Here is a 27990-nt window from a genome sequence, read left to right on the forward strand (position 1 = left end):
AAACAAACACTATTAATAAGAGTATTAGTCTTTTGACCTGTGACAAAGGTGAACAGAGCCAAACAACACCTTAAAAATAATTAACAAAATATATGCAAAAAATATCTAATATAAAAGATGAAAAGCTTTGTGTGTTTTTGAATGTCAGACAGTTGATTAGATTTTTAAATAATTCGGTATCTTTGAGTGTTTCCAAATATTATTTTCCTCCAAACTCAACTTAAGACTTTTGATGTTGATGTTGTTTTATAGTTCAATAAAAGTATAACATTAAACTGTAAGTAATTCTATCCAACATTTACCTTTTTTTAGCTTATTTTTCCCTTTTTAAATATGTATGTAGAAATGTATGTTAACAGATTTTGATATCGTATGAGAAAATCGCTAGAAAGCAGTGAAATCATCTGTCCATGTATATAATTTGTCTTCAGAATGGTGTTCTTTTCCTAATGTTTAAGCTCTCTCTGTTTGCAGTATAGTTTTTAAGTATGCACGTATGTACTGGTAATTCAAATAAAAACGTTGCACATTCCAAATACATAATGTTAAAGGTGTTTCTTATCTATTCCAACAACAGTTTAAACTGTTTTTGGACTAATGTAAAACAACTTTAGTAGTCTTTTTGTTTGGTTATTTCTTCTTCTTCTTGGCAAATGACTCTGTGAAATCTGTGACAAACTCCTGACACTCCTTTTCCTCCAACTCCTTTTCTCCTTATTCCACTCATCTCCCTCTAAGCTAATTGATCCTTTCATTTCCTGATGACCGACAGTGGCCCTTAGGTGTCTGTGCCCTGGTATGTGTTTATGTGTGCCTCTTCTCAAAAGCCACAGTTGCAAGTGAAGTTCACGGCTGCATTGATCCCAAACCAAAACCAAGAGTTGGGAGAAATCTGTGGATTCAATGTGAATCACTAGAACAAGCATTTCACATCTTTCCAAGTTGAATATTTCACCAAATAAAAGCAGTTTTGAACTCATTCCAAGTGGCCCACACCTGCAAATGCATCAGCACACTTAAACACATCCACACACACGCAAATCCACAGAGAGCTAACTCCGGAAGATAGAAAGGAAGTTGTCTAATGGTTGCCAAACGTTTGAGTGGGCCCTGGCTAAACATGTGTTTAAAGCAGACAACATCAGCAATCACCACTTGACCCCTTCACACACGCGCACACACATGCAAGGAAATGCACTCAAGAGGTCTTCTTCACCCACACACAACATTTGAAGATCTGAAGAAGACATCGACACACACACACACACACACACAGATATACATGTATAAATGCACCTACATGACGTGTAATGTGTGTGTTTAAATGCACAAATATGACACTTTTCAACAAGATAATATAGTCAAGGAGCAGAGCGGCTGCTGACTGCAGAATGCCCACTTCCAGATGTCCTGATGTTGAGACGCCACACTTTTCCACTGGGAATTTGTCAAGGTCCTGGGGCTGCATTGTGTGTGTGTGTGTGTGTGTGTCATAACCCCCCCCCCCCCCCCCCTCAAATATAGGCACTGCAGACCCAGACATAATCATGCAAACACACATACTGTGACACGAAATGAGCCCAACTGGATGCAGCTGGAGTACGATTCAAAGGCTGAGGGAGGAAGAGGGAAGGATGGAGAAGGGGCAGCCCAAGCTGACAAATTGCTTGCCTGCATATGAAGACGTGATGTGCGAATGAGCTGTTAAAGGAAAACAAAAGCAGAGTCATGCCTGTTATTTCCCATGACTCCTACCCCATCCCTCCTTCACATCCATCCATCACCTAGATGCTCCTGTGTTAAGTTAGAGTGAACACATTGATGGAGACAGCAAAAGGAAAGATGCTGGCTTAGTCTGGGATTTCCACTGTGTCCTTTAACCAATACTAACTACCGGTAATCTGACAACTAATCTGAAAGGCTTGTTATCATTTATCATCGAATGTTCTGTGGATTTTTCTTACTGATCCAAAAAAGCCCATTGCCCTGCTAAACAATATGTGATGAGTTTACCTGAATGCTTCATTTAAAGAGAAGCAATAACTATATCAGTCATAAAATGGTATAGTATGGCAGTAAAGTAAATAAAGTAAAAGATCTCAATGAACATTCTGGTTGTATGTGGACGGGCTCCAGCAGGGTTTGTTTGTAACAGTTTCATTGATGTTCCAATTCAATAATATACGGACAGAATATGGACAGTTACTGAGATGTGACCAGCTTTCATTCAGGTTACAAACACGTGATTGAAAAAACACCGCAACACAAACAACTTCTATGCAAAAATGTGGGACTGCACACAAAGTTTCACTAAAAGATCAACATAGCAAGATTTATATTTTAGGAAACTTCACTAATTAAACCCAACTGCTTGTTGCTGAATATATTACATGCATCACTGCTTTCATACAAAATAAAATCGACATACTTTCTGCACAAATAAAGACTTAATACAAGACTTAATGCAAAGATAAGCAAATAACAAGGAATAAAAAGAACAATGTTAAAGACATTCCTATTTCTTGGTAGGACATTACAATTAGTTTTCAGGTTCATCTTTCAGTAATGTTGTTTGAAGCGCAGACGATGCGAAGGGTGACTGTTGTAATGCATCTAAGGGAAGTGATGTGTCATTTTTGTCACTCACCACCTGCTAGGATTCACTGATTCATTGAGCCTGATGTGTAACATCAGTATATTTCAACTTTTTTAACTTGACATTAGGATTTCTTCAGTCTAATACATCGGTGTCAAAGACGAAAGTTTTTATTAAGTTTCTTTGGTTTACCATATTTTATAGCCACAGTAAATGGCAAATGGTTTATACCTATTCAGTGATTACCTACTTGCTTTAAGGCCCAAAGCACTTTACAGTCACATTCACTCATGTACATACTCGCCCGCCTTACTATGACGCCAACCTATGACCACCAGGAGCAATGTGGAGTTCACGTGTCTTGCCCAAGGACACTTTGCCACATGGGAGGGCAAGGCGGGGACCAAACCTGCAGTCTTCACATCAGTAGTTGACCCTTTGAATTTCTGCACCACAACAAATCACTAGTTTATGATTTAAACACAATTTCTCGACTTCATTCATTATTCAGACCTTCAATAAATTGAAGGTACACCCCTCAAATACCTAGCCTGGGCCCCAGCCCCAACTGGTTATTAAGTTTGGATAAACGTTGTCTATTTCCGTCCAACTTGACCCAGTGGGAGAGTACAGATTGAAACGAGTGAGACAAGTGTGGAATGAGGGTAAAACTGTGTCCCTTTTTGTGTGAAAGCTCCCCCAATCCCCTTCCTTTCCCACTGAACCACTGGCACTGCACCGAGCAGCTTCACAGAGAGCTCTCCACATACATGCAACTGCCAAAGAGGGGGCTCGTGTAGTGACAAAGAGGGTAAACTATGTCAGCAGCTGCCCCTTCCAAGCCTAATGCTGGAAAGAATCTCCCTCCACTTCACCCCCCTCTCAGAGGTTAAGAGTAGACGAATAATCATTCATTTGCTGGGCATAAAGTGAGGGAGCAGAGTGCGCTACATAAACATTTTCCCGGATGTAATTTTCTCTGCTGTTCTTCTGGCTTTTCCCAGTAGGATGGAGCCCAACACCCAGGAGGAAATCGTTTAGGCTCCATAAGTGCCAAATTGTATCCTGGTTTTCCAGAGTTTTCCTGTCTGTTCTGGCTCAGGGCTTTCCTGTGGTAAGATGTGTCATGTTTTACACCATACATAGTTACAAATGGAAGAGTACTACAAATTGTAACACGCTTTTAGATGAGGATGACAGTACCTGAGTCACTCACGGAAGCATCTCAAAGAAACAGAATTTTCCCAGGGTTACATGGACACAGGCTGAGACACATGACACAAAGCCTCTTGTTAGTGCGTGTGTCATCAGTGTGTTTACTACATGAGTGTGTTTGTGAGTGCAGATTTACACTCAACCATGTGTCCCTGATTTGTATAGAAAGACTCAAACTGCTCACCGCTTCATTAAGTCATATTTGTTTATCAGACGTTGGACAAAACAGCTGCTGTTCCACAAAAATGCCTCATCCAGTGAGCTTTAATAAAATGGTGACTAAGGCAGGATTTCGATAAAAAGCTAAAAATGATCATAGGGCTGACACATGCCTTTGAGAGTAATGAGTTTGACAGTTTTCCATGCAGCATTCATGGATCAGAAAGTAACACAGCATCTCATTTTAGTGTAAGTAACTGCTGAGGTGTACTCAACAATGTTAGCTTTACACAAATGTAATTATTATGTAGCTTTAGTGTCAGGACTGAGTATAAAGACCAACAGCTGTTTTTGGAAGTTGTTATAAAAAATAGACTAAAAAAGGAAAATAAGTGCCACTGGTAACTGACATACTGACATAAAACAGTTTCTTACAGATAAAGGGATGGTACTTCATCTCATGCTGTAAGTAAAGACTATGGCATTTTGGCCATTAAGTGAAGAAATGGTGAAATTAAAAAATGTACAGAATGGATTTAGTTTCATTTTTATATTAACCTTTGGTTAAGTTTGATCAAGAAGACACAAATGTAAAATCCCTTTAATTCATAGCTTGGAATTACTCATAAAATAAACACAATTTAAAACAAGACTACTGTAGATATTGCAAATGTATATTATTTTTATTAAAGTCCTACTCCAATCATCTTCTGATCTATTTTCAAAGCATTATAATTTGGATTATGCCATTTTTGGCCAAAATAAAAATTCTGCAGAGCGGCATTGTTTAGACTCTCCCCCACTAGCTTACAACCCTTAAGAACCCAAAGCTAACATTAGCGGTGCAACAAAAATAGTGAGCAATGTTGGAGCTGTCCAGCCGTACAGTTCAGATCCAGATTCCAGTTCAGACGAGAAAAACATCTATTTATCTGCAGGTGGATGCATCAGCAGGGAGCTGGTGGCCACCCGGTGTATTTTTGACGTAACAACTACGCTCTTTTTGAAAACGACATTTTTTCATCTGCTCCTGATTCACAACAAGTTAAATGAAGAAATACTCACTTATCTTAATTTTCTTCATGCATGTCCTCCATCATGAGAACATGTCAAAAACACCAAAAACACAAATTTCATAGGAGTGGGTCTTTAATGACAAATTTATGTTTGCATATGCAAAAAGTAAATACTATTGCAGCAGACAGCGTTCTCAGACTAGAGTTTAGCTACAGCAAACCTCATTTTTGTTACTAAAACAAGCAAACTTCTTTTTGTTAGCACACTTTTTTTTAAATTTCCTCTTTAAGTGCTTATAGTTCTTCACATTAGAAATAAACATGTTCTAACTTAAATATGAACAACTGATCATTTGCAAGAAATTAGGTAAGATGAAATAAGTTTAGTATTAACCTTTTTTCCACATTAAGTCACTTTTTTTTTTTAAATAAAGGGTTTTTCACAGTTAAGTTTGCAATGTGTACACAAGGACTCATGCAAAGCCTATTTACGTGACACTAGGTGATGGAACAAGCCATGTGCACATTTTTTTAATGACTTAAAAAACATTGTTTTCTAAAGTTCTACTAGCCTTCTGTCACTGGTAATTTGTACCAGGAAAGACACAGCTGTTTCATGTTGCACATTGGTAAACCAACATGAAGCTTTTGTTATCTATGCAAGACAGTTCGGCGTGTGTCACGGTTCCTGATGCTTTGAGCTTCATGTCAGTGGAATAAAACACGGCATCACACCTTCCCTGGATCAATTCCCCTTTGGACATTTCCTCAAAAACTAAAAGAGCCACATTGAACCTACTCAGATGGAAACTAGGATCAAACATAAACATCAACTTAAGAACAGTGTTAAAAAACTTAACCATAAAACATACATGAACACCTACCACTAACACACAGACATGAGCTGTGGCCACTGCCTGAGGAATTTTAGTGAGGCTGAAGGAAGAGACGAGGAAAGGCAGAACACAATTAGCGGCAGCTTGTCGCTGCTTGAGCATTCTGAGTGTGCATCTAAATGCAAGTGTGCGCAGGCCTTCAGAGTGTGTGACACTTGCCCTTTTGCGCAGCTCATTTATTGGATTAGTACAAGGCTGACCAGTGGGGATGTGGCTGGCCGGCGCCAGGGCGCGCTCTGAGGCTCCAGAGCCTCGTTAGCTGCCATGCTATAAGCTAAGCTCCGACTCCTGACGCCTCAGGGGGGAAGCGCCGCTGCCACGGGGGGGAAAGGGTGCTTGTTACTGAGGCTGATGTGCAATACAAGTTGGCCTCTCCTTCAGGGGAGGAGGTGGGAGGCAAGACTGACTAATTACAAAGGAAAGCCCCAATTGTAAAAAAGAAAGACAAGCATTGGGGGGGCACTGGAGGGAAGGATGGAAACACTGCAATGGAGGCCAAGCGTGGAAAGGCCACAACTTGCTGCCAGTGACAACGTCACCGTCATGCACACACACACACATACACACCAGACAGTGCAACTTCTAAGGTGCCGCCTGTCTCCTTTTTTCGTCTCTGCTAAGAGATAATTGTATTAAGTGTGTTTGTTTGTCTGGTGTCTCACGGCATTTCAGCACACTGACACACAAACACTGCAGACAAGAGACAAACCTACAAAGGCAAAGGCTAGTTAAGAATCTAAAGGTATTCCAAAAAACGTGAAAGTTGTACAACGCTCACAGATGTGAACACCACAGCCAACACTGGCTTTTAAGGCAAACGTGTAAGTGTGTTCTTAAGAGCACTCTGCATAAATAGTCACACGTCTGTAGACACGCATGCAGACTGGAAACACATGCACACACTTGACTGAATGACTTCATACTGTATGGCTGACCCACTCCTCCATTCATACAGTGCCTCTCATTGGAAACACATGTCAGTGTGTCCATGTGCTTCTAGTGTGCAGCAAACTCTTTCTCCGTATGTGTTACGCTTCTGAATACATTTCCGGCTTTATCCAAATCTTGCTCTGCATTTTTTACTCAGTGCAGGCCCCATGTGCATACACACTTGTAGTGCTGGATTGGAACAAAAATCAGGCCTCCAGCTAGACTTCTTTCTTCTCTCATCAGGTCAAATACATGCAGATGTCCATGTAAACCATTCAAACAAAGGTGTGTGTGTTTGTGTGCATATTTTTATATAGTGCAGGGCTGTTTTGACTAAATGAACACAAATAATGCATTTAGTTTTTCCTCTTCCAGTCCTTTTGGGATGGTGACTTGTCAGATGTCACAGCACTCCTCTTGTGACCTGTTAGGACCCACTTCTTGTATCTTTTGTCTTCAAATATTCCTTCTTAAAACGACAAGAAAAAGGACTGTCTATAACTTTTAACAACATACTTATTATCTTTGAATATCATATTTATGTCAATGGACACAAACTCAGTTTGAAACCAAGGATACCAAAGCTATGTTATCAATCAAGCTGACAAAGAAAGATCTAATCTTGAATACCAGGCCAGCACTGGTGCCAGAAATTGGTTCAAACCATCAAGGCTAATGTCTAGACCCTGCAGGATGTGTAATTCAAACACAGCTCTCTGACTGAGAGGAAACACTAATGAAAAGAAAGGCAGAAAAATAGACAGAGAGAGGGATGGGAGAGCTGTTCACATCTGGACTCTTTCCTCTTGTCATCAGATAGATGGATGTTAACTGTTAACTGCAATGTAGAAACAACAGCTTCCTGTGCTGCTGATAACAACGACGGAGAGACTTACACAAGGAAAATTTAAAAAAAAAATCTAGGGAGGAAAGCAAACCAGAAAGAGGGGGATTATCTTAAGAAAAAGCTTCCAAATTTACAAAAAATACATGAATCCATCCATTTCCTTAACTTGCTTTATCCTTTTCCGGGTCGCAAGGTTGCTGGAGCCTGTCCTGGCTACTGTTGGGCAAAGACCCTGGACAGGTCATCAGTCTGTCGCAGGGTTTACAAAAGAAGTAAAATAATAACCAAAGAGAGGAAGATGAGATGGAGGGATATCTTAGTGGGCAGGGAAAGGGTACCAGAGTTGCAGCATCCACAAAAAAGGCTAGCAGAGATGCTGAGAAATGTACTAAGCTACCTGCTCACTCTGATAACAGTGAAGATCTGCTCAGCAGAATGGAGAAATAGCACAAAAGAACAAAGGAAAGCATCTCTGTCTAAGGAAGCTGTCACTTTGTCTGTGCCATGATATGTGACAGCAGAAGCAACGCTCTGCAGCCGCAGCATGTGTGTTGCTAGTGCTGCCACTTCTGCTGGTCGTCAGCGAGGCTACGCCTGGGTCTGTATGTGCATTTGTGTGTGTGTGTGTGTGTGTGTGTGTGTGTGTGAGCAACAAAGGTATGTGCTTTTCTGCCTAAACATCTCAACCTCTTTTCCTTCAGTCACTTCATTGTCTGAAGGCCAAAGCTCTGCTGATGCACCCTCCTTTCAAGACCTTATCGGTCCAAAAAATTAAACAAAAAAGTTTGAGTACTCAAAAAAGTACTAAATTGAGTTATGAAGAAAACACAAGTTTAAAATTTGTGTCATTTTTCTGAAGATAAGAATTGTTTTAAAATTGTTCCCACGTAGCAAACAAGTAAAATGCTTTTTTTTAAATATTAAATTACATAAATACGCAATGAATCAAATGTGAACTGAGATTTAACATCTTTAAACATATCTAACAAAGAGTAAATAATGTCGAATTCAGCTGCGATGAAATGATTTAATGTAGAGGATATTTATGCAGAAACGGTCACTGAATTTCACTCCTGCCCATCTGAATCAGTGCAGGACGGAGTTTCCTTCTACTGACGGATGGAGACACTCAGAGATGGAACAGGATTCAGTAGAAAACGCTATCGTGATCAAAGTATGACAAAGACGTGGAGAATAACAGATTGTGTCACTCATAAACTACAGTTTAATTTTCCGCCTCACCTGTCACTTACCAAAAAGACTATCTAAAAAGAAATAGGAACGTTTTCTCAGAAAGAAACAGCCAAAAAAATGAACTTCACACAAAGCAAGTCATTTAGAAGTTTGCTCTTGTAAACATAAGAAGTAATTCCTCACTTGCTCTCACTGTCTGAACATTGATACTTAAACACACTCAACACAAGCTTTTCTTTGGATTCAAAACAGTGCTAATAAGACTATTCATGCCTTGGTTGCCATGTTTTTTTCTTCTTTGTAGATTGTATTTGGAGAACGTTTTTTGTGATGTTCCCTTTTCTTAAAAAACTGTTTTGACTTGAAATTGGTTACATTTTATGGGACTTTTTTGCTGCTAAAAGATTATTACAGAGAATGTATGCCTGTGGGGCAAAAAGCAGACACTCGCATAGATTACATCGTTTTTCATGGGCAGTCGGCATTAACCTCCTGTTTTACTGAGCAGATTTCCATGCGTGACTTTACATATCTAAGAAACAATAGAAGTGTTGAATTCTAAATCTATCCAAACGTGCTTGAGGTTGACATATTTGATAGAGTTTAGCATACAAATTCTCCCTCTGTTCCTTTTTCTTCACCTATGTTTGCATAAATACACACAGACACACAAAACAATGAAAGACAGACAGGAAATTTGGGAGGAATTCCCTAGCGGACATTATAGCTCTAGCGGACATTTCTCACGTTTCTGCAGTGATTGGAAACACACCAGTAAAATGGAGGTAGAATATAATTTCCAGGTGAGGATAGAAAGGCAGTAACCTCTTCCCCTCTGTCTAAAACTCCCACCACCACACATTAAACAATATCCTTCTTGATATTATCCTTCCACATACACACACACAACACACCTGTTGTCACCTGGAGGAGGTTGGTCTTTAGCTGCCTCACATCAATACACAATGGTGGCCTCTGTGGTTTAGCAGAAACAGGTGAACAGATAGTATCTTTGTAAGTGTGTGTGTGTGCATGTGTACGCACACACACACACACACACACACGCACACACATCTGGTAAGGAAATGAATCTTCAGCATGTCTCCACCTGGACAGCCTTGAGGTGACACCAAAAAACAAAGCAAAAAAAAGAAAGGAGGGGCGTTAAAAGCCAAGAGTGAGATTGTGTCTTTTAAAAGCAGCTCAATGTGATAAAAATGAAATATTTTGTGTGCAAATACATTTATCTGTGCTCATAATTACAAACTGATAAAAGTATAGCTCTACACTGATAACTTTCCGTTTGAACTGAAGTGCATTCATTAATTCTATTGAAAAGCAGTAGATCATGTTTTGTTCATGTAATGTTCAAATGCAGGGACAACTGGACACCTGGATAGCCAGTAAGAAATAATTGTGTTTTTTAGTATTGTGTCATTTAGAGACTGCACAGCAAACCTGTACGGGGCAGACAGGGGGGCCGCACAAAATAGAGCAAACATATTCATTCATATTTTTCTATGAGAATGCTGCAGGCAGCAGGTGATAGCGAACACTTATACAACACTTAGAGAGTGGCTTTAAGGCATCACCCACACATTATAAGTGTGTGTAACTTACATTATCCACACAAATACTTCGGAATACACTTACCACACTCTTGTTCTTGGGGTGGGGAGGGGGCTGGGGTGGGTTAAAATAAGAGAAAGCATTACCTAAATACTGTTGATTAAAGTTGCAATTTTTGTAATGGCTGAATTGAGTGGAATGTAATATCTGTTCCTGTTTTTTCTTGCATTGAAAATTTAATAGAAATAATGTGGCAAAAAATTAATACACTTACCGCACGCATCATAACCATACATGACCATTACATACAGTCCCCTTAAAGTGGCAGCACAACACTCAAGGTAACTGCAAGACACACCTGTGCTCCCCTTAGGATGTCTACAACCTTCCATGGGCCCAGACAACCCAGAAGGCCGTAGCACCTGTATGGGTCAACCTCCCACACGAGTGACTAAGGCTTTAACAGCTAAAGACCAACTGCCCCCCCCCCCCCCCCCCCCACCACCGAGGCCTCTGTCTCACTGAGGGCTTTTCTTAAAAAGTGTCCAGTGCTGCTTGACCTACTTTTGAAATCTCCTGATAATCATCATTCTCTAGACAATCGTGGTCTTTCAAATCCAAGTACTGACAATACTAGTTGCTATCAACATCAAGTCATTTTATAGTTTAAGAACTATATCCTGTTTAATTGAAATAAAAATGTAAATACATTCTTTTTTTTCCGTAAATGCATCTCATACAGCAACAGTTCAATGGGCTTTGGCCTGTTGGCGAAAATGTGTAAGTAAGCAATCAAGCAAGCAAGCAAGTAAGCAAGCAAGCAAGCAAGCAAGTAAGCAAGTAAGTAAGTAAATAAGCAAGCAAGCAAGTAAATACATAAATAAATAAATACCCATTTATTGTGCAAATCTATTTTTGTTTCTCTTAAACTTTGACATTTCTTGTCCCATTCCTGTGTTGGTTTTTACGTTCACATAGCATTTACTTTTCTGGGCTTTGTTGTTCTTTGCACTGCAGATGTGCAACATTCTAACTGTCCATGCCTCACAATCTTTGCAAAGCTGAACAACTGGGAAACAACAGAAAGTAATGGTGTTTTTATAATAGGAACATATTCACTGGATACAAACAACAAAGGCCAATAAATTGAAGCAATTTTTCATTTTGTTACTGTTAAAGACAAAGTGCTCATGTACACACATATAAACACACACACACCCACACACACACACACCCACACACCCACACACCCACACACCCACACACACACACACACCCACCCACCCACCCACACACACACAGGTATATATATATATATATCTAGGTATATATATATGTATTTTTACCCTTTAGAGGGTCTTGCTGGAGTTTATCAGTCAGCAAAATCAATCTACAAAGATTTATAATTTTTTTGTCACATTCATCCACTCTGAGTGGTGTGTGTGTTGCTGTGTAGAGAACATCTGTGACACGAGTCAGATGCTGAGGGAGTGTGACGCATATGCTGCTGAGTGCATTCTCCTCCTCTGTGCTGCATTTATTTTTTACCACATTTTCCAACAAGCCTTAGCCCCTTGTAATCATTCCTGTGTACGAAAGTGTGCATGTGAGTGCATGTAAGTCTGCGCTGCTGACCACATCAGATGTGATGCAACGCATTAAGCATTTGTGATGCTGAGGTGTAAAAAATCCCATTAGAGCATACGGGACGGCAGATCAATACCTTACGGGATCTGGAGAGCATGAGTGTGTGTGTAGAAGAGCTTTAACACCTCTCAGAGGTGGATTAGTGTGCGACAGCATGGAGACACTGTCAGGAAGTGTTAGTGTCAGAGAGAGAGCGAGGGAGAGGAGAGCGCACATGGAGAAAGTTTGAAGGAGGGGAAAGGAAACAGGAACAGATGGAAGGAGGGAGAGCAGGGAGAGCAAAAAGAGAGATGTGTCACTCCTGATGACAATGTGTTGTGTTTGTCTCCAGTGATTTGAGATGGAGAGAGAGACTTGTAGACAAAGAATAGAAATAGACAGAGATGAGGCACGTAATTCCTTTAACCTTATAGGAACCATACGCTCATCTTCAACTCTGAAAAGCATTCAGAAGTTTGTGTGATTAGCAGAATTCCAAGTTTAGAGTCCTTAAAAGAAATGTATGTTATAGCTTTGTTTATGTCGTCTTCTTTCACTTTCGGCTTCTCCCATCAGGGGTCGCCACAGCGAAACAACCCTCCCTTGAGGTTGAGTCGCACGGTTAACTTGGCAATGTTTTACGCCTGATGCCCTTCCTGACACAACCCTCTCAATCCAACCGGGCTTGGGACCGGCACGGCAGCAGAGAAGGGAATATTTCTTTTCTATTATAAATACTTAAATGGCGGACAGTTTAGCTCAGGCGGTAGAGCAGGTCGTCCAACAACCAAGGGGTTGGCGGATCGATCCCCGCCCTCCCAAGCCAGCTGTCGCCCCCTGAGCGCGGCCAGTCTGCAGCTCACTGCTCCCCCGAGGGGATGGGTCAAAATGCGGAGAACAATTTCCCCCGTTGTGGGATAAATAAAGTAAATAAAATAAATAAAATAAAGGACAGTTAACAAGGAAATGAACAGATAAAGACGGATTAAGGGTGCATACGTTCATGGAACCCATTAGTTTCTCTGTACCTGATGTAGAACAACTTCCCAGTTCAACAACATCTGGCTTCATCTTCTACCATAACGCAGAACATTGAAATAAAGCCAATTCAGTATAGTTAAATACATGTAAAATGTCAGAAGACTTCATCAAAAACTTACCTCAAATTTACGCTTAAAGTTCAGTTCAAATTGCAGTGTAAATATTTATTTATTCATAATATTTATTTCCTGACTTGGAAAGTGTTTCCTAATTAAATGTAGAAGGTTATTTACAAGTTGTAATAATGTAAAAGTTAGATGTAGTTTAATTTTATTGTCACAAGCACCTTATTTATCAATAAAACAAGAGTTTTTGTTTATTTTTTTTCATTTTTCTCAAAGCTTGACTTTAATATTCAAGTTTCAGACAATGACCTCATTAATACTGATGCCTATTTTTTAAATTTGGACAAGCCACACAGGTTGTAAAGTCTTTATTCTGGCGTGAAATGTAATCTTATCCATTTAAACAGACCAACAGAATAAACTTGATAATTAGATTAAGTAGAAACCTCAAAATTCTTTCAGTGGTCCCTGCTTAATTGCAGATTTTCACTTATTTCTCTCTTGTTTATTTTCTCAAAGTTCAAACCTTTGCAGAAAAATAGATCCAGTATTATAGACTGAAACCAAAGATTTGCTAGCAATCAAAGATGTTTGTGAGTTGAACAAATACTGTATCATTGACAATGGTCTACAGCCAACCAGGACTGAGAAAACAATAACCTCAAAAAAAAAAAAGAAAGCAAAACAGCACAAACAAATCCGGGAGGCCATGAAAGGTGAACCACTTTATTCTTTTGTTTTTTTTTAAATTCTAATAAAAATACCTGGTTTGAATGATTGTTTTGCCAGGATTCTAGCAAACCACTATGAAGGGTCTTAATGTTATATTGGACCAATAAAACACTGGGCATCTTCTGCCTCCTTATTGAGACATTTGGCCGAGTTCTTGTACGGCTGCTTCCTTTTTTCCTCTCACATCTTGAGAGTCGTGATGAAGCAGCAGATGGAGGGATGGGCAGCATGGCAGAGTGCCCACCACAGATTGAGGTCATTGGAATGAAAGGGTGGCACCCATAGAAACCCCCGACCTTTGCATTTATACACATGAAAGCTCTGTAACAGAAGGAACGTCTCTTACATATTGTGTCTGTAAGAATTTACAACCAAGGTGAGCATGACGGACGGGTATGCTCACATCAAACCAAAAATACGTCTGAGTAATATTTGTTGCTATTATTTGCATTAAAAAGCAAACAAATATTGCAGTTTCCGCAGTGTCAGGGGTACAATCCAATATTTAAGGACCTACTGAAAAACTGACTGATGTGATTACCCACACTAACATGACTTCTCTCACTTTCACTCAAACAGACACTCACTCCAGTGGGTAGGCGGTAGGCTGAATGTGTGGCAGATGCCCGACACATTGGTGTCCGTTCATTCACTATAAAGAGCAGCTGCTTAGTCTCCACTGCCCTCTGGCACTGCGAACACACACAGTCACATGGATGCACAGGCACACATGCACTTGCTGTATGGCACTAAAGCTGGAGGGCATTCCAGCTCTGGCAGATTAAAAGTGCAGCAACACAACGACACACAGGAAAAGAGATAAGAGCTCCACAAAAACCTGATCAGCACTCACCCATAACAATCTGTGTCACACCCGGATCTCTCTCAGTCACACAGACACTCTTACCACAAATCGCTACATGTGGCTAAACCACCCTCTAGTCCCCAAAGCCTCTCACGTGGAAAATGAAATCTCAGGGATGGATACAGGGATAGAAAATGGGGGAAAAAAATAAAGAGGTGAATGGAAAATAAAGAAGATGAAACATTTACAATGACTATGCAAGCACAGTTTCTGTGCCTTTTTATGGACTTGGTGACTAGCAGGGCAAATCCAGTAGATGCATAATCTGTAGAGCAACCACCACAGTAATCATCAGCCTACAATTTTGCTCTTTTTTTTTAGTAAAGTTGTAAATTATATCTGAAAAGACTGCTTTTGATTATAAAATTTAGGTGGACAGAACAAAAAATATTTTCTTCAACGAAGGGATAAATTCACATCATATCTAATCAAATCAAAATGTAACATGCCAGCTTATTCATTTTTCTGATAAAACCTTTGCTTAAACCTGAAACTGTGGGAACTACCTGCTGTTTTAAGGAGAAAGGTTGATTTTTATCACTTATGAGAGACAGAAAATATCCCCAACCAAAATGATCCATGCAAGCACTAAGCACTTTAAAGCTTGAAGGACTAAGAGCAGCCTGAAAAATATTCTGATAGTGTTGATTGTCTTCCCTCGGCTTACTTTTTTTTTTCAGTTTCTAAAATATCATTTTCCTCCTTTTTCCTTTCCTGATAGCGTTTCAGTGCGTCTCTTAGCCTGATGACTGGTGATGACAAAGACGAAAAAGGAGCGTCGATGACCAGCTCCTGTGTCCTGTCACCAGCCAACGGTCACCGAAAGCACCCCGAGGCGATGAACAGGATGGGTGGAGGGGCAGAGAAGCAGTGAAGTGACAAGGGGGCCATTGATGAGAATAAAATCTGAAGAAAAGAGGTGTGTGAGTGCGCATGTGTGTGTTTGTTGGAAGGGTAGCTGGGGTTCCCGTGAAATGAGGGTATTTGTCTTAAAGAGAGAGATCAGATGGCAGGGCATCTTTCTAGTCTACGTGCTCACTGTTGTCAGAATGACGGCTATAGCAAAAAATACAAGGCCCCTTTATGAGACTGCGAGGTAATTGTGGGGTATAGGTTACTAGAGGATGTGTGTATCAGAAAAAGAAAAAAAAAAGAGGACAATACCACTGAACAGGTGCCTTGTCTTTTAAATGACTGCTTAGGTATGAAGGGAGGTAGAAAAGAGGAAAGAAATGATGGAAGGGATGTTTGTGTAAGAGTCTTTCCTTGTGTTTGGGTGTTGACCGTCATAAAAATCTACATTTTCTTGTCGACCAGTCATTCCTGACAGATCTGGGTTCTGCTGTTGAGTCTGTAAAGACAATAATGATGAGGAAAACTCTTTTCCTCTTAAACCAGTAATGGTCATTACAGGGATTTGAAGCAGGAGGTACTTAAATAGAGACGTAACAGAAGTGTGCATAAATATTACAAAATACATTTATACAAAACAATGAATATCTAAATACGTAAAAAACAATATTTCATTTTCCACTTAGCAATTATTGTTGTTGTCTGAACTAGTTAAAGTAAGACGGAGGCCCCAGATCAAACTTGCCTGTATGGAATTCTCTCTGTGCACTTTATCAGAGTTCTGTGGATTTGTCCCAAAGTCCAAAAACACAAGGGTCAGCCCGAAGAAAAATCTGAAACATGATGGCTAGTGTCTTTTGTTGTCTATATATTGCTTTTGGTAGGAGAAGCCCATTGTGCAAGGACATACTGTTGTCCACAAAAACACCTGGGATCCTTTCACCAGATTTTTGAAACCCCAACAGGGAAGAACCAAGCTAAGAATATGAATAGACGGTCACCTTAAACAGGAAAAGGACTAATTCTACAATAACATATAAAAGGAGGAGTTCCGTCAGCGGCAGACTTAGACACCCGCAGTGTAGAAACGAGCGTTATCACAGGCCGGTCATTCCCACTGCCACCAGACTACACAACCCCTTTGTTTGACCAGGTCATCAAAAACGTGCAAAAATGTGTAATCATTATTTATGAACCTATTTATTTATTTGATTGGTTGATCTGATATTTGGTGAGCTGTAATGGAACTATCAATAGTTTTTTTCTTTGAACTGTCATGACGTGTGAAATATTCATTCATTCATTCATTTTCTGTACCGCTTTGTCCCTTTCGGGGTCACGGGGTTGCCGGAGCCTATCCCGGCTACTTGGGCGTAGGCAGAAGATGCCCTGGACAGGTCGCCAGTCTGTCGCAGGGTAGAACGTCCACAATCACACACCCATGCACTCTCACACTCACACCTAGGGACAATTTAGAGTTGCCAATTAACCTATGAAGCATGTTTTTGGACAGTGGGAGGAAGCCGGAGATCCCGGAGAGAACCCACGCATGCACGGGGAGAACATGCAAACTCCACACAGAAAGAAAGGTCCCCAATTGATGTATTTTTCGTGTCCCCCAGCCGGGACTTGAACCAGCGGCCTTCTTGCTGTGAGGCAAGAGCGCTAACCACTGCGCCACCGTGCAGCCCACGTGTGAAATAAAAAAGTTCAATTGAATTCGATTCAAAAGCGACAACAAAGTAGTTTGTAACTAAATCAAATGATATCAACAAGTTCATTTAATTACTAAGCAACTGCTGATACTTGGTGAGTCCAATAACAAAATAAAAGTGCAAAAAAAGATCACATTGCATGTTCTATGTTGATCTACCTGATCCAAACATGACAAACATGTAAAAAAAATTGTGTGAACTATTTAGCGTGGGTAACACGTTAAATCTGGTTACCCAATCAACTGCAAGTTGTTGTTTTAAGGGCAACATTTTACTGTGATAGGTTAACTTGTTAATCCTTTTAAAACATAAAAGGATTTGTCACTTCTAAGGTTGTTTACGATTTGACATAATCCCTTCAGGGGTCGCCACAGGAAATCAGCGTTCACTGATTCGCACAATTGGTATGGCAGAGATTTTTACATCAGATGCCCTCCCTGACACCCCCCTGTATTTTATCTGGGTTGGGGACCGGCACTGGGAGACCCAGACTTGGGCCCCCTTGTGGCTACATAGTTAGCCAGTAACATGAAGGGTCTTGCTCAAGAACCTGCTCTGGATGAGACTCATCTGGAAATTAAACTACAGACAACCACTTGAGCTTTCAATGAACTGAGAAATTGGCAAATAGGACAATATAACTTGTAGCTGCAAAAAAATCGGCATTATGTCAATTAAACTGAAAACTAGATCCTTTAGTTGTTAAATTTAGAGCTTTTGCAGTGTGAAGCAAGTTGTTGCTTTCTCTTTTTACTCTGAGCTTTTACATACCTTACAAATATTATTTCCATGAAAGTAAGATGAAACTAGCAGATAAAGAACTCTTTGTTATAAGTAAAAGTGAAAAAGCGGGCCCCAATTGGTTGAAGAGAAACAGTCACAGACTGTGGACGGTCTCTGAAATAGATATTCAGTGCTGTATCATCAAGTAGCATGATCAAAAAGATTTTGATGGAAGTTTTGTGTTTTTTGAGTGTTTACTGCCACGCAGCAAATGTTCCGTCATTGATAGTACTGTCCAGATGTTTGTTAAACAAGCAGGGCAGTGTCAGTCATTACATCTGAATGAGTAGACGACAGATAATGGTTTGCTGATATTTTCAGGATGATGACAGCAAAAGCGTGTCAACTAGTCTTTAGAAAATGGGTCAGCTCAATGACATGGACGACCTTTGGTTGGTCTCCATCCTGTAAAGGGATCTGCCAGTTGATATAAGTAAATTGGAAACTCCATAACCTTTCCAGGGCAGATGCTGATGATGCTGTTCTTACATGGCCTTCCCTCAGGATGGCTAACATTTCCTGACAACAAAGCAGATCTCAAAATGGCTATAATGACTTAATAAGAATTGACTGCGGAAGTGAGGGTGAATAACTCAGCATTAATTACTATTTCTTAAAATCAAGATGGAATTTTGACTAACAGAGGTATGTCTCCACACCAGGAGGAGTGCTAAACTGAGCTGTGATAAAGCAGACTGGATGTGGCTAATGGCTGATTGCTGCTGATCTCTCACTCATTAACTCACTGGTTTACAGGATGCTGCTAATGGACAGGTCCACAGCACAACCATAAATGCCAATAGATAACCTGGTGAAATACAGACAACTCTTGCATTGGGGCTGCAATGCTTTCAGGTGAAAAGTCTTAAATAAACTTCAAAAAGATAGCCAATGAAAAAAACAAACTTTTCATCTAAGCATTTTAATTAACTTCAATATATAATGAATATTTGCTTTCACGCTTAGCCATAATTTCTTACACTAGCAAGAGTTGGGTAAAGTTTTACAGGGGCTATATCATGCTATTCTTAAGCCTTTTATAGTATCAATGCACAATATCAATGCATATGATAATAATTTTCCTTTGGCACACAAAAGGACATTTGTTTTTTTTATTAAATATGACTTATTTTCCTGACCTTGTTTCCAAACCCGGATGTAAGATGACTCGATCTCTGAGGCCCCACTTTCGCTCCTAGTGGATGTCACCAATTCATGACGTCAACCTAGAGCCGGCCTCTGCAGCGTGTTTGCGTTTCACCCAAGAAAACAAACAACAGCCAAACTTTTACAAAGATGGATGTGCATATTTGCTAGCTCCACGGAGAAAGTGGGTTTGTGTGTTAGCCTTGGGGATTGGGAAGGGCTGATTCTCAAGGCCTGTTCACACCGGGACGAATTTCGCCGACGATTTTCGCGGATGTTTAACGCCTCGTGACTAAACAAAGGGCACCAATGACAGTGTGCACACCGACGCGAAAAAACGCCACGCGTCAAAGCGTCAAAAAAAAAATGCCTCGGGTTCGTTTTTTTCTTTCGACGCCTCGCGTCGAAATCTATTCGACCAATGAGAACGGCGCTATTGCACACGTGTCTGGAGTTTCTGAAGTTACAGTAAAACACAACTTGGGGGCGCTCAAACACAAAACTGCCTTGCTGAGCACACATACCAGCGAAGAAGATAGACGCCAAGTAGCGTCTACACTGCCGCGACATGACGGACATTCTAAAATATCCCCGAACCAAGCACCAGTTGGAGCTACTGGTGCTTGAAATATTCACGTTTTCTTTGTATGATTCTGACAAGCGCGTAAATACTTGCTCTCTTCTTCTGAGGGAAAAGCGACTTTAAGAAGCGTAAAGTTGCGCAGCGCCACCTTGTGTACAGGAGTATTTCTGTTTATATTAAGCGCCATCTAATGTCAGGGAATGAAATTGCATGTTCGCTCGGCTCATCGTCAGCGAAAATCGCCTGGGTGTGAACACAAAAAACGTGGCGAAAAACGCTGGCGAATAACGCCTGGCGAATATTCGTCCCGGTGTGTACGGACCTTTAGAGTGCAGGTTTTTAGAGGAATATTCACAATTGCGTGAATAGATCAAAATCCCACTTTGGGGTTGTTTTTGTGAGGAATTAGCATTTTAAAACACTTAAAAGATTAAAAAGGTTATTTTGCATGATATAGGCCCTGTAAGCTAGGAGGTGGGCGGGTCCATCAGCAAAATCTCCAGGTGAGGCATGTCACACTCAGCACGCTGGGCTTTAGAAATGATGTGTCATTTCAGCTTTGATAAACACAAAAAGCAACTGAAGTCCTATTCAATGTTGTTAGTTTTATAAGATCAAACTACATGTACCACCACTTAAATTGTTGGGATGCCAGATACCACTCATTCACCGATCCTGCCTCACTGATAGTAGTCACAGAGACAGAAAAGCAGCAAGCAGGAGATGTGGCCACCAAGAAAAGGATTTACGCACACCCAATATAAGAAAACAACAGGGCTGCAGATGCACAGAGTTATTGTTGTTTCTTGTTGTGGTTTTCTTTACAGGGTCAAAACAACAACAGCAGTGTCAAAGGGGCGGCTTGCGTGCACGCACACACCCACACGTGGATGCATAAAGGCAGATTAAATACTCTTTCTTTCAGTCTTTCTGTGTTATCTGTCTTTCAGGTCTGTCTCCTTTTCTTTTTGTCTTGATATGAACCGCTGGGCCACAGGACGTCACTGTGTAGTCTAGCTTTGATTAAGGCTGTCTCTACACACAAAGACATTTAAACACAAACTTCATGGCAAGGCACAGTGTGCAGACAGGGTGTATTTGTAACAGCTGCACATCGATCCACTACAGTGCAGCTGAAGAAATAACACAGCAGCACTAATATTGTGCTTCTCCATTCAATTCAAGACAGATCTGCTGAGTCAAAAAGTGGAAACACTGCACAGCATGCTCTGTGCAAGTGTGTGAGAGCATGTGTGTCATGCAGACGGCGTCCCATCACCTCGGGGAAAGCAGAGATAAGCAGAGTGTATGGGCCGAGATAAGATCAGAGCAGACACCGCGGAGACTGACTGACTGTAAGTGAGTCACTGCAGTTTTATGGCCTGAGGACTCTGGAAGGAACAATGTCAAGGCTCTATATTCCCACAGGCTCATGACTTGCAGTGCAGTGGCACATGTGCGTTTCTTCATTTCTTATTGGAAATGATGATTTTCACACCCCCTGGATCACGGAAAGTGCGACTGGATAAAATGGAGACACATTCAAGTAAATGACAGACAAAATTCAGTGTGAGGCTTCGTCAGGTTTCTGCAATGCTGACCAAAAGAAACCTCTGCTTCACGGCCTTGGTGCAGAGGTAGGGTGGTCGACATCTGACTGAAGAATCGCAGGGTCGGTTCCCGCCTTGCCTGCTCTAGTGGTTAAATTTGGCATTCAGTGTTCGGCAGTGGAGTCGTCACAGTGTGTGAATGAGTGTGTGGGGGAATGAGTCTGTGACTGTAAAGCACTTTGGGCCTTAAAGTAAGGAAGAATAGAATAGGCTTTTTTGTCATTGTGACATGTTGCATGCACAAAAAAATTCCAGAAAGTGTCATTCAGTTGCATATTCAGAAAAGTGAACAAGACAAAGTGTTATGATCTACACTATAAATGCTAAGAAAAACAATGAAATTAGTTGAGTAAATTAAGGCATTCCTAACACAATTAACTACTCTAAGCTCATGCTAGCCCACCTTTTGCACACTTCCCGTTGGAGCAGCCCTCCTGTGCGTGTGTGATTATGTTTGTCAAGCATGGTGAGGGTTGTGGGATAGAAACTGTTTTTCACTTTGTTTGTAGGTGTTCTGATTGCTCTGTACTGTCGTCCTGAAGGTAACAGTTCAGAGTGCGTCCTGGGTGTGATTTGTCCCTGAGGATATGTTGACCCCTCTCGAAGCAGTGGGAGAAGACAGCTAATGATCTTTTGGGTCAAGTCTATAACCCTTTGGAGGACTCTTTTTGAGCTGCTGTGTTGATGGATTCTGTACTGCGCTGCTAGAAGGACAGCAGGAGTCTCTGGCAGAGGAAGTAGAGCCTCTGCTGAGCCTTTGTCAGCAACTCAGAGGTGTTTGTGCTCCAAGTTACACTTTTCTCAATCTGGACTCCTAGAAATCTGAAGTCTGCAACCCTCTCTACTCTTTGCCTGTTGATGGAATGTTGAGATATGAACTTTTTTCTTCCTCCTGCAGTCAATGATCAGGTCCTTTGTCTTCAGGAGCAGGTTGTTCTCCTCACACCATTTTGACAGCCGCTCTACTTCATCTCTATAGAAAAGTGTTATGTAATTATACGCCATTCGAAAGCAGGTCTGTGGCCAACAATCAAATAATGACTGGCAGTTGACATCAGTCCCAACCAGGCTTCACAATGCTGGACACATGGCAAGGTCCACATCCTGAACTGCTAGGGACACCAATGCTTCATAAATGATATATAAACAAAAATGATCTACATCCATATTTCTATTTCTACTATTTGTGGGAAGAGCTCCATCCACATGACAGCTCATGGTCACCGATTGTACTATTAAAAAAGGTGAAAAAGTACTATGTTGGTAAGGACTGTAACCTTATGAGGACAATTCATAAAGCTGCATTAATGCAGGAACACTTTACAATTGCTAGGTTATTAGGAAGGTTAGACGTTTAGTATTTTTATGATCATTGGAGGACTTAATTCGTCATAGTGCAAGACTATTTTTTAAAAACAGCCTGCACCAACATTGCACACTGGTTATGTTGTACCACACACATGCATATTCTTCAAGGGTTGAGACAAAAGTGATGTGTGTGTGATAAGAGGCGGCGCCAAGGCAGTGGCAGGACACAACACAGAACCTTCCCTTTGCACATGTACACTCAGTGATAAGCATCACCTCCATCCCTCGGCCTTCCTCCGTCCGCCTGTCTCTCTTTGCACTAAAGCAGAGAATGGGAACACTGAAAACACAGATGATACTGGCTGGAGACAGAGAAACCACAGATACAGCTCTCCAAAGATGGAAGAAGATGGATGGAAAAAAGAAACAATGGTTCAGTTCAAGATTACGCACAAGATGTGCGGGGGTTTAGCAGATAAAGTTAGCGAACGGCCATCCAGATACAACTGCTCCCCCCCCCCGACTAATTCAGCTGAGCGATCAATGAAAGTCCTTAAGCCTGACTGAATTTATTGGAGCATTAGTAGAGTTTAATGATTAAATTATTATTAATAGTATTTTAACTAGTAGGATCTGATCAAGCTCATAGGTAAAGATGTCGCAGGGAGCTAGGACCCCTCAGGTTTCATAGTTTCTTGTCATCTTTTCTGACACATAAACAAAGACAACAACAGCTATAGAATTTGTCTGATTAGCAAAGGTGAAGTCACAAGACACAGCTGATAATGTCACAGACGCCAGTCTTTATCTACTTGATCAAACACAAGGTAACTAGATATGTCACGCAAAATGTGATTATTTCCTCACTTCCAGTGTCGCTGAATGCTCTGATGTCTGGGCCACCACACCCAAAACACATTTTCAGGACAGATGATAACAGCATCAAGATTCAGAACATTTTTAGACAGAAATCCTCAGTCAGGTTTGATCATAACCACTGAGATAGCGCCAATCTCAAATCAAATCTAACCAGAAAGTTAGCAACACAAGAAAAACAATAACAAAAAAGTTCTAATTCAAATTTCCTCATGGCAGGACAACAAAAGAAGGAAAGACGACTTCTCGTTCACGTCTGTGGAGGACTCCAGCCTCCATATTAGTGTTCCTTTCCAGTAAAACCCTTTTATTTTATTTTACTAACACTTTTCGTCCACTACTGGCATTTAAACAATAAATAAATACAGATTTTCCCCAGTTTGATGGTCTCTTAAGCCTCATTTCCACTGAGCGGACCGGGCCAGACTGAGCGGTCCAGTCCGGTCCAGTATTTTGAGCGTTTCCATTATCAAATGGACACATTAAACTGTACCATTTTTGGGCCACCGTTGGTTGTTGGTCCATAGAAAAATGGGACAGAACAGTTATTGTCGTCACATGATGAAACCCGTTGATTGGTGGATAGTCATTACGCCAAAAGAAAGTGCCAAACCAGGGCCAACATATCCAAACATTAAATTTTTTGTCTTTCAGTCGACGTGTATCAAGATAAGATGCCTGCAACAATCCCGACTCAAGATCCAGGCCAAAGTTTTTCCTCTTTTCAGCAGTACTCCTCTTCGTCGCCCACAATTTTCTCTCAAACAACATTAGATGAATTGTATATACCAAGTACCAAAAGCCAAAAAATGGGCTTCCGTGATTGTTGATAGCTTTGCTTCTGCTGTAGTCGCCCTTCTAAGACACAAACATACGCAGTAAGTTCGTACTCTGCATGTGCCGTGACGGCCCAACTTTGAGTGCAAACGCTCACCTTAATTGCTTGGACTATTCTAAACCGGACCAGACTGTACCGCTCAGTGGTAATGATGCTTAAATATACTGATCAACCAACTAACCTTAGAATCATTTTGAGGCTTTTTGCGACGATAGGAGGTTTCCCCGACAAAAGACATTTGTTAATACACCCTGCCTTTGAGACATCACCCAAGTTAAACTTTTTCTTGTCTCACACATGTAACTGTTATGTAATTGGTCAAATTTGGGTCAGTTATGTCAGAGATAAATACATAAGGAGTTGAGCAGCTGACTTATTAGGCAATCATTCTGCATCATTTTCAATAATCTCTAAACCCTTTAACACCAGAACTTTTGCTCCAGTATTTACATTATCGACTACCGTAACTCTTCAACCGTTTACAGTGCTTGCATGATTCCAGGAGATTCTGAAGTAGAGGAAAGCAGCTTTGCGACTTTACGTAACACTTTGCGTTAGTAGTGTGTTGCATATCGATGCAAAACTGTTATGAAAAGCCGCTCTGAGTCGGAACCCGCTGATTCATGTTGATTGCGCAAACAATCAAGTTATGGTATGTCAAAGAGCGTGTCTCCCTGGCAACACCTTCAGTGTTAAAGGGTTATAATCATAACAAATTAACCTCATTTTTCTCCATCTTAATCAAGTCAAATAATATGATCCTTACTATTACTGCTGTTGTTCACCTTTCAGCATATCCCTTCAGGGGTCGCCACAGAAAAGCAGCTTCCAATTATGCGCACATGTGCTTTTTGGCAGAGAGTTTTACGCCGGATGCCCTTCCTGACACAAACCTGTATTTTTTACTTAGCTGAGGACCGTCACAGGTCCTTTTGTTTTTTTCACTCTCATTGTTACCTATTATACGGCTTCACAGGAGTTGTAGGGTCTCGTGTACTAGGAAATGCCAATCAGGAAAGACGTTTCTCACTTCTGTAGCTTTGTATGAGCAAACCAAATAATTGGACCAGCTCTAAACTGATTCCTTGCACATTCATAATGCCATGAAACTAACAACAGTTTGAGACATGTCAAGTTCTATGCATCTGAGCAAACAAGGTCAACAAAGCATCTGAGCATCAAGGAAACACACCAATGAGCTGCCTCACATGGTCCCTATGGTCTCATGTTTTCAAACTCTAACTTAGGGAGAACAACAGGAACAACTTCAACAATAAGAATAAAAAGAATACAAATATTTTCCAATGATTCATCCCAAAAAGCATAGCTTTTTACAACAACTATTTAATGCAAAATAATCCCATAGAGCAACAATTCCAGTGTAATAAATTATAATTTTCTAAAGAAAACCATTTTATCAATGAGTTGTCTGTTTGCACTTTCCAAGAAGCACGATAGCACAATCTAATGTTATTGCGATAACCAAACAATAAAAACTTCCAGTATAATTCTATAAACTCTTCACACCAGTTTATAGACAGCAACTAACATTACAATAACATTTTACTGTTAAAGCAAATGCGTGATCTGAAAGGAAACATGTCTCAAAATATTGTTTTATTTGACTCAAAACACCTTTCAAAAGAAAAGAAAACCTGTTTGTAGTCCTGTAGTCATACCTGACTTGTAGCATTTTATTTATTAAATCAATGTTTTCTTTCAAATTAAGTCCTTTTTAATTAATTACATTTAATTTTAAACACAGCTGTTATCAACTAATTTTGGATAACAGGGCAAAGATAAACAATGGTGTCTGACTACTTAGCAGCAAGGATTTGATCATTCAGAGTTTTAGTGTACAAGTAGAATCCAAAGATGGCTACATTGATAGCATCAAAACAAACTGTAAGATTAACAGAGGGAAACAAGATTAATGAACCAAAAGTGGATTGAGTTGAGACAAACCTCAGTACTAGTGCTGATGTAAAAAATGGAAGCAGACTAAAAAACAGGAGCAGAGCAGAAAAAAAAAACTTTTAAAAAGAGTGGCAGAAAGTCCTTTACCTGATCCGCTGTCCAAAATATTTGACTGTCCTCTGCGATCAGTGATCAACCGTGAAGAGATGGGCATGCTGACAGGTTCTGAACGCACTGGCTGGATCCTACACACAAAAAATGAGCACAAAAAAAAAAATCACAAAGAGGACTACAGTAACATTTAAATTCCCAAAATGGGTTACACTCAGATGTATGGATCTACTGTTTACATCTTTCAAATACAAGCAATAACGATTTCCAGTAGTTGAAATAGATGGTGCAACATTCAGCATGTAGTGATAAAGAAGTCAAGCTGTATTTAATTATTGACTTCTCTGAAAACTTTAATATCAATCCCCTGGTAGAGTCCATGCTGGCTAAGCCATGCACCTGACCTATCAGTTGAGCCTTTGACCTAACTTTTGAGTAAAGAATGATAAAGATCAACTGTAAGACCTTGGACCAGCAAGAGGATGAACATACACATTCACCCAGATGTGGAGACATGTACGATTTGTTTAACTCTGTCAAACACAGTGTCTAAATCAAAGGCTTCTACAATAGTGACAGTTTTGTTCTTGGTTCTTTGATGTAGGAAAGTTTCAAAATACCGCAGACTGTGCAGATCCAAGTCATCTGTGTCAAAGTCCAGAAGGGGCTGCTGGACATCACTGGGGCCCTGGGACTGAAGCACCGACGAAGAGGAGGAGATGACTGTTGTCTGACCTGAAGGATGAATGGTCTTAAACTGGAACTGAGGGCCCATCCAGAGGCGGCGGTGGGGTCCTGTGTGGGTCACAATCTCCACCTGACAATGTCAGTGTGGAAACAGAATAGTGAGTACATGCATTGAGTGCAATAACAGTAACCTATACCAAGAGGACCTGGCTGCAGACAACAAGATGGTGCCCAGACATTATTAGCTGCAACTGGAAGTCAGGGACAGGAAGTTCCTGCCCCATCCTTCCCTTCCTGATTTGGATGAAAAAATACTATTTTTGTTGTTGTTGTTGAAAAAGACTAACTTAACTGGCGACTCTAACAGTTATGTGTTTTTTCTGTTTTAAGCTTTAAAACTTTAACACTGGAGGTGTCTCTGTCAAAACCTACTATGCCTATACTATCATCAATTTGTACCGGACCGATACGTTTCAGTCTTAATGGTATTGCTTAATGGTGCCAGTAAGGGCGGGGCAACAGGTTGGATGTAGCTTAAAAAGACTGGCTGTCTCTCTGTCTTTCCTCACTGCTTTTCCATTGCTGCTCCGGTGCGAAAAGGAGGGTTTGCTGACACACCCTTACTCAGAAATAAGTAATTCTATGCTAAAAGTGGCAACAAACGCATGCGGATGGCAGAGAGAACGCGAAGAAAAAGGTCCAAAGTGTGTCTGTATTTTTCCAAAGTAGATACAGACTGTCTCAGATGTGACAAAAACGTGGCTTATAAGGGCGGTAAAACTAGTAACCTGTCCAAACACTGTGCTAAAATAC

General features: G+C 40.6%; 1 protein-coding gene across 9 annotated transcripts in view; it reads right to left on the reverse strand.

Annotated features, from left to right (window-relative positions):
* Nucleotides 1-27990, reverse strand: part of bcas3 (BCAS3 microtubule associated cell migration factor) — a 335083-nt gene that overhangs the window by 188462 nt on the left and 118631 nt on the right. For all 9 annotated transcript variants that reach the window (XM_011482979.3, XM_023961828.2, XM_078929751.1 and 6 more), the window contains 2 exons: nucleotides 27111-27307; nucleotides 26527-26624 (listed from right to left, as the gene is read on the reverse strand). In XM_011482979.3, the coding sequence (XP_011481281.1) occupies nucleotides 26527-26624; nucleotides 27111-27307 (295 nt within the window). The remainder of the gene's footprint in view (nucleotides 1-26526; nucleotides 26625-27110; nucleotides 27308-27990) is intronic.

This window comes from Oryzias latipes, chromosome 13, assembly GCF_053564925.1.
Source record: "Oryzias latipes strain Hd-rR chromosome 13, Olatipes_Hd-rR_3.1".
Taxonomy (NCBI): Eukaryota; Metazoa; Chordata; class Actinopteri; order Beloniformes; family Adrianichthyidae; genus Oryzias; species Oryzias latipes.